General features: G+C 36.9%; 1 protein-coding gene across 2 annotated transcripts in view; it reads left to right on the top strand.

Moving 5' to 3' along the window:
* The first annotated feature begins 412 nt into the window (after positions 1–412).
* Positions 413–12769, top strand: part of HTR7 (5-hydroxytryptamine receptor 7) — a 75907-nt gene continuing 63550 nt past the window's right edge. Inside the window, exon 1 of one of the 2 annotated variants that reach the window (XM_074295825.1) lies at positions 413–1332. In XM_074295825.1, the coding sequence (XP_074151926.1) occupies positions 758–1332 (575 nt within the window). In that variant the 5' untranslated portion in view covers positions 413–757. The remainder of the gene's footprint in view (positions 1333–12769) is intronic. The other variant, XM_074295826.1, reaches the window with a different exon arrangement.

Here is a 12769-nt window from a genome sequence, read left to right as displayed (position 1 = left end):
AAGGTTTGCTTCCTCACCCTCTCCCACCTCAGGCCCCCACCTCAGGAAACTGAGTGAGATAGGATTGGGGCCCGCCTTCCCAAGTGCGTTAGTTGTCCTCAATAGAAAAACAGCATCTCCAGTCTTGACCCAAAGGCTGCCTGTCCCCAGGCTCCAGCCCTGAGATCTCAGGGAAGATCAGGATTGCACACAGATCCCATTCTCCCTTGTACAGAAAATCGGGCAGCTATGGAGGGGTTAGGATAGAAAGCCTATTTTGATTAGACGCTCCTTCCAGGGCGCCGGCGGGGGCCACGGACAGCTGGGGGCGGGAAGCAGCGCGGCCGGAGCGGAACGAGGCTACAGCGAGCTGGGGGCTGGAGGAGAGAGGGGCGGGGCGGGACGGGACGCGGCAACTTCGCTCGGCGGCCACTTGGGCACCAGAAGCAGCAGCAGCTGCAGCGGCAGCAGCAGCAGTTGTGGGAGCTGCCGACAGTCGGTAGATCCCAGCAGAACCCGGGTTTTCAGGGGTGGAGTACAGCCACTAGCGCGGCGCTGCACGCAAAGACCCCCGAGGTTCTGGGGGATTCACCCAGGCGAGGCCGGGATGAAACGCCCCCTAGCCTAGTGCCCCTCATCCTTCTCTCCAAATGGCTGAGCTTCTGGGCTCTGCTGCTGGCTGCTGGCAGGAGGCAAAGTGAGGACCCCCGCCCAGCAGTAGCCGGAGCGCAGGGTTAAGGGAGCGCAGGGGAGGACTCCATGGGTTGCGCAGACCGTCATGGTGATGGACATCAACAGCAGCGGCGGCGGGGTCTCGGACCCAAGCTACTACAGTAGCCTTCGCTCCTTCCTACTCCAGGAGGTGGGGCAGGGTCTCCGGGACCTGAGCCCCGACGGCGGCGGCGGCGGTGGCGGCGGCGACGGGATGATCTCCGGCTCCTGGGAGCCGCGTCTGCTGCCGGTGATCCAGGAGGTCACAGCCAGCCCAGAGCCAGGATTCTCCGCGGGAAACAACACCGGCTGCGGGGAGCAGATCAACTATGGCAACACTGAGAAAGTTGTGATCGGAGCCATCCTGTCCCTCATCACTCTGCTCACCATAGCGGGCAACTGCCTGGTAGTGATCTCCGTCTGCTTCGTCAAGAAGCTCCGCCAGCCCTCCAACTACCTGATAGTGTCGCTGGCCCTGGCCGACCTCTCGGTGGCCGTGGCTGTGATGCCCTTCGTCAGTGTCACGGACCTCATCGGGGGCAAGTGGATCTTCGGACACTTTTTCTGCAACGTCTTCATCGCCATGGACGTTATGTGCTGCACTGCTTCCATCATGACCCTCTGTGTGATCAGCATTGATAGGTAAGCAGAAGGCCGGCAGGAGCCTGTCCGCCCCGTCGGTCAGGAGTTTTAGAATGTGAAAGTAAGCGCTCGGTGGCCTTTGGGGTTGCTGTCAGTGACAGACTACACTGGAGTAACTGGATTTGGCGAGGCTGCGGGTAGGATTGAGATGTGAAACTTCAAAATGCGGAACTACGTGTCTAATTGTTTGTTTTATCCTAGTTACTTACACACGTTCTCTCCCTCCCTCTGTCTCTCTATCTCTGTCTCTTTCTCTGTCTCTGTCTATCTCTCCCTTTCCTCCTTCTCCTCACCCCTACCCAAAAACCTTTCGCTTTTCCATCAGGGGTCTCTTTTTTAAGTGCTTTCACCAACAGCAGTCAGTAAATAACGGTTTATTTAAAAAAAAAAAAAAAAAGGTCAAGAAAAGACAGCAATTCTAAATATTTGTATAATCAATCCATCTCCAGGAACCAGTCTGTCCTCACTGAGGTATCATCTGGGAAATGGTGAAAGCAAAACTTTCTGAAGGTTTGGCATTGATATCTATCAATTTAGCACAACATTCTTCTCATCACGCTTTTGTAGTGACTGGTGGTACTGTGCTCATATGTTACAAGTTTTCCCACTAGAAACAAAAGACTATATACTCATGACTACATCATTGGTTAAGCCGAATTTCTTGGCTCCAGCCTTGTAGTGCCATTTCCCTTGTGATCATTTGCAGTGAGCTTCCCATCACTGGAGGTGTTCAAGCAAAGATTGGATGATAATCTGTTAGGGATTCTGCATTCCAGTATGGGTTAAGCAGTTATCCCAAGTTATCTTTAAGGAGTGTTACAAAATTAAGATTCTATGATTCTAGAATTCTTTGGACTTAGAATTATCTTTAAAATTAGGAACATGGAATACTGGAATCATTCATCAATTCAAGCATTTATTTAGGACCTGCTATATGCAAGGCCCATTGTTGGGCACTGGGGGAAGTAGAGGGATAAATACAACAATATTGTCTCTGCAGTCATGTGCACTCCACATGAAGCTCTCACAGAGGAGATAATATATGTATGAGAGATATACACTGCATATTAGTCCATGACAAGTATGAAAATAGAAGTGCTATGACAGTTATAAGGAAGGAAAGATGATTTTTTGATTCCCCAAAATTTAGCTTTGCTATGTAATTATTTAGAACTTAGAACTGCTTTTGCTTTTTTTTTTTTAGTATAGTGCTCGGTACATAGTAGGTGTTTAATAAATACTTGTTAATTAAAAAAAAACTGTTGTCAATTAATTTTGGGCTTGTAAAATATTTTTGTCCCCTTAGGAAGGATATTAATGCTATTAAATTTTAAAAATTAGAATTGCTTTTTACTTGTCTGGTGAATCCATAAAAATTTCAAAACTATGAGTATTTGAAAAAAATGATTCTTTTACAGCTCCTCAGATCTTGTGCTATATGAACATTTCTCTCATTTCTCTGTTTAGGAAATCAAAGCTACTTATGTATTGTTGATGTTGGACACATTCTGGTTATTTTTAAGCTTGTTCAAGGTTTCTAATTGCCAAATATGGAAAAAGATAGAAAAAAATAAGTTCTGCATTTAGGAGACTAAATTTCTTTAAAAAAAAACAAAACCAAAAAACAAACCCTTTCTGTTATTTTATAATTACAGTAGAAGCTTCTTATAGGGGGGGGAAAGCTATTATTTTATGAGCACTGCATACACCTAAAATTTAGCTTCCAGCTTGGAATGTAAAGTTTCAAATTACTATAGTTAAGTTTTAAATTACTATAGTTAAGAATGTGAGTATATTTATCAACTGTGGTAAGAGTCTTCTTGCCTGATGCACCAAAAGATATACATGAATTCTAAGGACAGTAGCTCTATAACTGTGTTGGCTGAAAGATTCCCTGTAAGATTGAGTCCCCTTAAAGGCAATTGAAGTACAATTGGATATGAAAAATTCATCCTGCAAATGCTGTGCTTGTAATCTTTTTTCATTACTTAATTGGTCAAAAGCTGTGTACTCATCCTATTTTGTATATGCAGCAGTATCTAACAATATTTCTTCTTCTGGCACCATCAGTTTAGGTTTGGAGCACCCTCTGAGTACAATACAAACCAAAGGGATTCTTCACTTAATATTCAGTTTAACTTTTAGCATTAACAAGAATGTAGGCAGCAAGGGAGGAGGGTGCCTCTTCTCAGCAAATACTCTGATGGTTTCTTGTGTCATTGGGCATCTGAAGTCTTGGTCTTATGTTCATGACATAAGCTATGCTACTGCCACAAACAGATGCTCCAAAGACAGATGAGCTGTCACCCCACAGATGAAAGGTAGTCTTTTCAGTGGGGAATTTTGACTAAGAATGGTTGGCTATCTTTTTTGAATCTGAGGTTTTTGACTTTAGTTGAGCCTGAGGGATTGATGAAATCAGAAGATTCAAACCACTTAATTCTTGGACTGCACTGGGTGAAAAATGTGAAATGCTCCCTTCTCTTTCTCCATTGAGATGAAATATTTCTAAAGGGAATATTTTTCAAAGGTTGCTATCACCTACCTTTTAGGAAAATGGCACTTGATAGGAAATGGTCTATAAAAGAGAAATCTGAGGGAAATGCATCATTTAAACAATATGCTGTAATGCAGAGATAATGAAATTTCCACTTTCCTTTCAAATTCATAGATGAATTGTCTTGTAATCCCTTTCTCCTCCCCTTTTTGTGTCTTTTATACCTAAATAATGGTCTCTAAAGGCTTCTGGCCTAAACAACAGGACTGAGTGAGAATGGACAGAACATAATTCCTATTATGTGTGTAGATTTTTAACAAAATGTAGTTATGTATAGAATATATTTATTGGCAGTGCTTGGGATCAGTGCTCTGAGTTTGAATCTTACTGTTGATTCTTCCTCCTTGTATAATCATGGACAAGTCACAATCTCTCCTAATTTCAGTTTTCTCAACTGTGAAATGGAGATAATAATGCTTGTAGTACTTTCTTCAGTGTTTTTGTGAGGATCAAATAAAATAATGTGTAGAAAGCTTACTTTGCAAGCTTGAAAACATTCTATAAATGTCAGATCTTAAATTATTCTCTATGCTACAAGCAGACATTCTAAGAAATACAAAGATACTTTTGAAAAAACACAATCTTTCTGGGAATGTTCTTCAACTATTAAAAGGAAACATACCCCGCTAATTCTGTTTTCTACTTGGTTCTCTATATCTTTAGTCCTCCCTTAAAAATTGGAAAGACTGATTCTAGACTTCTGATGGCTTGACAAGCCACTGATTATTTGGAGACCTTAGAGAAGACGTTTCTTAACCTGGAATCTGAAACCTTGCTTCTTTCTTCTGTATTTTGATTATTGCTTTTCAACATAATTGATTTTTTTTGCAAGCCTACATATTTTATTTTATGCACTTAAAAACATTATTTTGAGAAGGGATTCATAGAAACCCATTAGACTGCCAAAGTGGTCCATAATGCACTCATAGACAGACAGACAGACACACATACACACAGAATCCCTGTGCTAGAGGCAGAATGCCATCTCTTCTGAATGGAGTTTCTTTTCCCAAACTGGGCAGATTGAAATATTACCTTATATTTTTTCTAGATGCATTTTGATTCTAGATATAGGATGAGCAGAAGAACCTGATTAGTTTTATTCGGAACAAATCATTTTTAGTTTTACAAGCAGTCCTTGTATGTCTTAAAGACTACAGTTGAGTCCTGAAGAGCTAGGTTCAGCTCTCTTTCTGACATATACTAGTTATATGACCATCAGTAAGTAGTTTAACTTCTCCAGAATTGCTATTCTGCCTAGGTGGTTTCCGCAGAGATGAAATATTACCCTTATACCCCTCACTCCAACTCTCAGCCTTACTTGTGTTTTCATTGTTACAAGTTTGCTTCTATTCTCTCTAATTTGGAAAAGCTGTTTTGACCTTTGCAATGTACAATTTTATGTGGTAATAGACTTGAGCTGATGCCTAACTCTCTGGGCTTCCTTGGAAGCCAGGTACTGTGAGTCATTCACTTGGATTATTGTTTTGAGTTTTGGTGTTTCTGGCCATTATCCCATTGTGAGTTGCTGTGCAGTGAGCAGTCTTTTTCTCTAGCTTCCTAAGACAGCCTTTCTTTTCCAATTTAACTATTCCACATATACTTTCTTTTTTTTTTCTTTTTTTTTTATTATATATATATTTTATATTTTATATATTTTATAATATTATCCCTTGTATTCATTTTTCCAAATTACCCCCCCTCCCTCTATTCCCTCCCCCCGATGACAGGCAATACCATACATTTTACATCCACATATACTTTCAAAATGAATTTTCAGCTTGCACATACATTTTGAAAGGCACACATCTTATTTTATCTTTAAAACATATGCACATTTAGTTTTCAATATTCACCATTGCAAAACTTTATGTCCCAATTTTTTTCTCTTTCTCTTCTCTTCATCCCCTCCCTTAGACAGCAAATAATTCAATATATGTTAAACAATGCAATTCTTCTATACATATTTCTACAAATATCGTGCTGCACAAAAAAATCAGATTAAAAAGGAAAAACAACAACAACAACAACAAAACAAAAAAGCAAGCAAACACCAACAAAAGTGAAAATACTATGTTGTGATCTATATTCAGTTCCCATAGACTTTTTTCTGGGTGCAGATGGCTTTCTCTATCACAAGTCCATTAGAACTGGCCTGAACCACCTCATTGTTGAGGTGTCTGTCATAATTGATCATCAAATAATCTTGCACATACATTTTTTTTTAAATGGAGAGACTTGTTAAAGCAGCAGTATAGGATAGATTATTGAGAAGAGGGAGCAAAAGAAAAATAGTTATAGAATCAAGAGGCAACTATGATATTGAGGAAGAGTTATTGAATTTAGAGTTTGAAAGCCTGGGTTTGAGTCTTAACTCTTCTACTTCCAGTATGATTTTGCACAATTCACAATATCATCTTTCTGAGGTCTATCATTTTCATGAAGTCATTGAAATACCTTTCTGGGGCACCCCATCTAAAAAATGGGAACCTTTTGTGATGAAAAGGATTTGGGAATTCTAAAGCACTGTACCAGATATGATACTGCTACTACCATCCCAAGGCTCTTTGAAACTAGAAACAATATTTATATAGCCCTTGTGAGCTGTGAAATGCCATCTAAATGCATCTATTATTATTTGGTCATGCACATTATCAAAAATTTAATAGATTTAAATCTGGATGGGAATTTGGAAGTCATTTATTTAGTCCAACCCTCTCCTTTTTCAGAAAAGGAAATTGAGACATTGTAAAGTAGAATGAATTACTTAATGGTACACGCAGATCATGAATTGAGATTATAGCTAATTCAAATTACTATAGAACAGAGGCATCAAACTCAAGCCAGTAGATAGCATGTAGCTTGAACTAGGTTTTTAAATAAATGTAATTGGGAAAGTTTAAACAAAATAAATAAAAATACAACATATCATAGTTAATGTTGATTTGTGGTTTTTTAAATCAATAGGTGTCCAGCAGGGAGTCTTTTCTGTTTGAGTTTGACATTACTGGTGATTGAGACCCACAGGAAGATCAATTACTTCCTTATTATCATTTGCCTATTTCATTTGAGATTCAGGATTAGATTCAAAATCTCTTAGTGCAGCATACTTTGCTTCCTGTCTCACTGAATTTAATGGTAAGAGGACAATTGAGATATCAAAAAAAAAAATAATTCACATAAAACATCCTTTTCTCCAAAATTATGTAGACAATGGTACAGTATCTCAAGGTACATACATGGTAGATTCATGTTTAGTTTCTGCTACACTACCTCTAAAAAGGGATAGATTTATAGATTCCTTTTTATTATTGACTAATTACTGACACAGACAAAAAAAAAAAAAAAAAAAAACCCTTAATCTAAAATAAAACCTAACAAGCATGGAAAAGAAGTTTAGACAAATTCTGAGTTAGGCCAGAGGAAGGGAAGAATAGCACAAAGAAAAGCATGAGGTGATAAAAGTTTTTATTTTTATTTTTTTTTCATTCCTGGAAAATTGTTGTCTTTTTTCTTGGTCCATTGGAGTTTTCTTGGCAAAGATATTAGAATGGCTTGCCATTTCCTTATCCAGCTCATTTTACAAATGAGGTCAAGGTTAAAATAATAAATATATGAGACCAGATTTGAACTAAGTCTTCTTATCTTCAAGCCTGGAGGCATCACCTAACTGCCCTTCTAGATGTAAATTGACATAATCTAGACAATTCCTATAACCTAATATTTGGTTTTCCGACTATAGCCTCTGTTTCCTCCTCCCATTTATCTTACAGAATAATTCCAGATTTCTCTTAAAACATCACTTTAAAAATCTTGAGAGGCTCCCCATTGCCTATAAGATAAAGAACAGAATCATTAGGGTGGCATTTAAGGACAATCTGGCTCAAATCTACTATTTGTGCCTTATTCACACTACTTTTTCAGAGCCCTCTGCTTTAGCCAAATTGGTTCCTCCCTCTTTCTGAACAAATACCCTTGTACTTTCTTACTTTAGTGCATTTACTCTCATCTTTCCTAGAATCATTGATTTAGAACTGGAAAGGAGATTAGAGATCATTTTGTCCAAGATTTTTCCCTCCCAACCCTGGAATGCCTTTTCCATTTGAATTTTAACCATCGTTCAAAACTCATCTCATATCCTAGCTGACCCATCATTTTGGAAAGAGATTCTCTTCCTCTCTCTCCCCCCCCCTCCTCTTTCTCTCTCCTCCTCTCTTTTTCCCCTTTTTATTTCTCTCCCTCCCTTCTCTCTCCCTCCCATCCCTTCCCCTTTTTTTCCTTCCCTACTCTCCCTTCCTCTTCCTTTCCCCCTACCTCCCTTCTCCTTCTTTCCTTCCCTCCTCCCCCTTCTCTCCCTCCTCCCCTCTCTCTTTCTCTCCCTTCTCCCTCCTCCCTTTCTCTCCTCTCTCTCTCTCTCTCTCTCTCTCTCTCTCTCTCTCTCTCTCTCTCTCTCTCTCTCTCTCTCTCTGTCTCTCTCTCTCTCTCTTTCTCTGTCTCTGTCTCTGTCTCTCTCTGTCTCTGTCTCTCTCTGTCTCTGTCTCTCTCTGTCTCTATAAGCCTCATCTTTCTGAGTTCAAATGTAGTCTCTGATACTAATTCTGTGACTCTGGGAAAAATCACTTAATTCTGCTTGCCTCAGTTTCTACATCTATAGAATGAGCTAGAGAAGTAAATGTTGAGCTATCCCAGCATCCTTGCCAGGAAAAACCAAATAAGATCATGGAAATTTAACAATAACAAAGCTGTTACTATTTATATCATCAATTTGACAATAAGCATATGCTTCCTATCCACAGCTCTTTTACCATATATTCCACAGCTTTTGTCAATTTCAAAGTTTAACTGTTTATGGGTTTCTGACATCTCAAATTATGCTCTCTTTGAGGACAAGAACAGTATCTTCCTGTACCTTAAGTCCCTTCTCTCCCCTTTCCCCACAGCACTCAGCCCAACATTGTAATCATTTAATAAGAAGAATTTTATATAGTTGGCTAATTTATAAAAGTAGAGGAGGAAGATGGGTTTGGGAGGTAGGAGCAACTGTTGACTAGAAGTGAGAATTCTAATGGGTATAAAAAGAAGTTAAACTAACTAGAGTGGGAAATATGTTGATGATGTACCTACTAGACTGAAGAGTTTAGATTTTTTTTCCCCTGATGAATAGAAAGAAATCATAGGTTTCTGAACAGAGGAATGACATGATGAAAATAGTCTTTGTTGGGAAAAGTCCCTAAGCTGTGTGTAGGATGGATTAGAAATAGGAGAATTGAGGTAAGAACATTAGCTTAGCAATAACTTATGAATTAACAAAGTTCTGTTTTAGAGTGGTGACTATAAAAGTGGAACACAAGGAATAAATGTAAGAGATGCTAGAGATATTAGGGCTTGGCAGAACTTGGTGATCCCTTGGGCACAAGGAAAAAGAGAACCCCAAAGTTTTTTTTTTAGTTAAAATTCCTATTTTTATTTTCAAATTCTCTCCCTTCTCTCCTATCCATTGAGATAGCAAGAAATATGATACCATCATACTTAATGTCATACTAAATATTTCTGCATCAGTCATGTTATGAGAGAAAAAAAGAAAGAAAAATAAATAAAGAAAAATGTTTCATTCTGCACTCTAAGCCCATCAGTTCTCTATCTGGAGAATTTATCACAAATATTTTATGGTGGTGGTAGATCACTATATTGATCCGAATTACCCATTCTTTCACAGTTGATTATCTTTATAATATTGTTGTTACTATGTAAATTGTTCTTCTAGTCCTGCTCACTTCACTTTGCATCAGTTCATATAAGTCTTTCCAGGTTTTTCTGAAACCATACCCTTCATTATTTGTAATAGCACAGCAATATTTTATATATAGCATAATTCATTTGGCCATTATACAATTAATGAACATGTCCCCAGTTTCCAATTCTTTAGGAAAAAAGTTGCTATAAATATTTTTGTATGTAGGAGACCTTTTCCTTTTTCTTTTATCAAATTGGAGTATAAACTTATTAGCCATATTGCAGAGTCAAATATTACATATAGTTTAATAGCCCTTTGGGCATAGTTCTAAATTGTACTTCACAATAGCTGGACCAGTTCATACTTCCATCAACAATGGATTAATGTACTTAATTTCCCACATTCCCCTCAATGTTTTTCATTTTTCCTTTCTGTCATTTTAGGCAATTTGATGAGTATGAGATAATAATACCTCAAATATGTTTAAATTTTCATTTCTTACAAATCTAAAAACTGGAAAAAATGTTCACTTCTTCAGTTATTAGTGATTTAGAGCATTTTTTCAAATGACTATTAATGGGCTTTGATTTCTTCCTCTGAAAACTGCCTGTTCATATCCTTTGTTTATTTCTCAATAGGGGAATGGCTCCTATTTTTATACATTTTGGTTTAGTTCTCTATATAATTTCTCAAAATGTATAAAAATGGGAGCCATTCCTTATTATGTCAGGTTTTTTTGGCTTTTCTTCTAATTTTGGTAGCATTAGTTTTCTGTGTAATTTTATACAATCAAAATGATGCATTTTATCTCCTTTGAATCTTTCTATGTCTTGTTTGGTCATGAACTTTTCCCCTCTTCATATTTCTGACAGGTATTTTCTTCTATACCAATTTGTTAATAATAGTGCTCTTTATGTCTAAATCATGTACCCATTTTGATTATATCCTGCATGAGATATTGGTCTATGCCTAGTTTCTGCCACACTATTTTAATTTTTTCCCAGATGTTTTTGTTGAATAGTAAGTTCTTGCCTCCAAGGTTGTGCTCTTTCAGTTTATCAAATACCAAATCTATTCCATGCATCAACTGCATCATTTCTTCCCCAGTACCAAATTGTTTTTGATGTTTATAGCTTTGTAACATAGTTTAAGATCAGGGACTGATAGGCCCCTTTCTTAATTTTTTTCTATAGAATTTCTTGACAATCTTAAACTTTTGTTCTTCCAGATGAATTTTGATATTTTTTTCTAGCTCTGTAAAGCAATTTTTTGGTAGTTTGATTAGTATGACACTGAATAAATAAATAAATTTAGAGTGCTTAGACTATCTATGGCCAATGAATATGTCTCCAGTTATTTACTTTATCTTTATTTGTATAAAGTGTATTGTATTCATATAGTTCCTGTGTATCTTGGTAAGGAGATTCCCAAGTATCTACAGTACTTTTAAATGGAATTTACTTTCTATCTTTTCCTGCTGTATTTTTTTGGGTAATATTTAGAAATTCTGATCTATAGTACTTTTAAATGGAATTTAGCTTTCTCTCTTTCTCTGCTATATTTTGGGAAATATTGCTTATTTTATATTGCACAACTTTGTATCAATTTGTAATCAATTATTGATATGGTGATAAAATCTTCATATTATCTTATTTATTTATTGTTGTGTATGTCAATATTCACTAGGAAAATTGGTCTATAGCTTTTTTTCTCCACTTTTGCTCTTCCTGGTTTTGGGTATCAAAATCATGTTTTATCATACAAGGAGTTTGGTACTTTAAAAAAAAAAACTATTTTTTGAAATAATTTACATAATATTGGAATTAATTAACTTTTAAATATTTGGTAGAATTCTTTTGTGAATCCATCTGGTCTTGAGTTCTCCCCATCCTTTTTTCCCTTTGCTCCTGGTAGCTCATTGATAATTTATTCAATTTTTTTATGATATTAAGTTATTTAAGTATTTTATTTGCTCGTCTATTAATCTGGTCAATTTGTATTCTTATAAATATTCATTTCATTTAGATTGTCAATTTTATTGGCATATAGTTGGGCCGAATAACTCCTAATAATTACATTATTTTCATTTGCTTTGGTTCTGTATTCACCCTTTTTGTTTTTAACAGTGGTAATTTGTTTTTTTCTTTTCTTTCTTTTTAAAAGAAATCACATTAATCATTAGTTTATTTGTTTATTGTTCCCCCAACAAAACCAGCTCCCAAATTTGTTGATTAATTCAATTAAAAAACCTTTCAATTATATTTAATCTCTCATTTGATTTCAGAATTTCTGTTTTGATATTTAATTGGGAATTTGAAACTTGTTCTTTACCTAATTTTTTAATTGCATGCCCAATTTAGTGACTTACTTTCTCCTTTTTTACTGATGTAAGTTTCTAGAGGAGTAAAATTTCCCTTAAATGCTGCTTTGGTTGCATCCCATAAATGTACTAAATGTAAATTGTCTCAGGCTTTGATAAAATTATTGATTATTTCTAATATTTGTTCTTTGATCTCTCCATTCTTTAGGATTATTCAGTTTCTAATTAATTTTAATTTATTGGGGGCAGCTAGGTGGTGCAGTGGAGAGAGCACCAGCCCTGAATTCAGGAGGACCTGAGTTCAAATGTGGTCTCAGACACTTAACACTTCCTAGCTGTGTGACCCTGGGCAAGTCACTTAACCTCAGCCTCAGGGGGGAAAAATAATTTATTTATTGAGTCCCTCATTAAGTATAATTTTTATTGTATTATGGTCCCAATGAATGAATTTACTATGTATAGTTTTCTGCATTTGTTTGTGACCTTCTTATGTCCTACTACATGGTCAATTTTTGTAAAGGTGCCATGTATGGCTGAGAAAAACATATTCTTCTCTATTCATATTCAGTATTTTCCAGCAATCTATCATATCATATCTAACTTTTCTAAGATTCTATCAGTCTTTTTTTGACAAACAAAGAGGTTCTGCCTCTTGAATATATTAGCTACATGTCCATGGGCAATTCATTTAACTCTTTAGTGCCTAAGCAACTCTATCAAAGCTATAAATATCATATGTGCTGACCTATATTGGTCCAGGAGTTTCTAGAGTGGGAATTCTTCTCTTACCATTTATGATATCATAAATCTAGAACAAAAGTGTTGA

Source organism: Sminthopsis crassicaudata, chromosome 2, assembly GCF_048593235.1.
Source record: "Sminthopsis crassicaudata isolate SCR6 chromosome 2, ASM4859323v1, whole genome shotgun sequence".
Lineage (NCBI taxonomy): Eukaryota > Metazoa > Chordata > Mammalia > Dasyuromorphia > Dasyuridae > Sminthopsis > Sminthopsis crassicaudata.
Note: the sequence above shows the minus strand (reverse complement) of the source record. Positions and strands in the feature narration are given on the sequence as shown.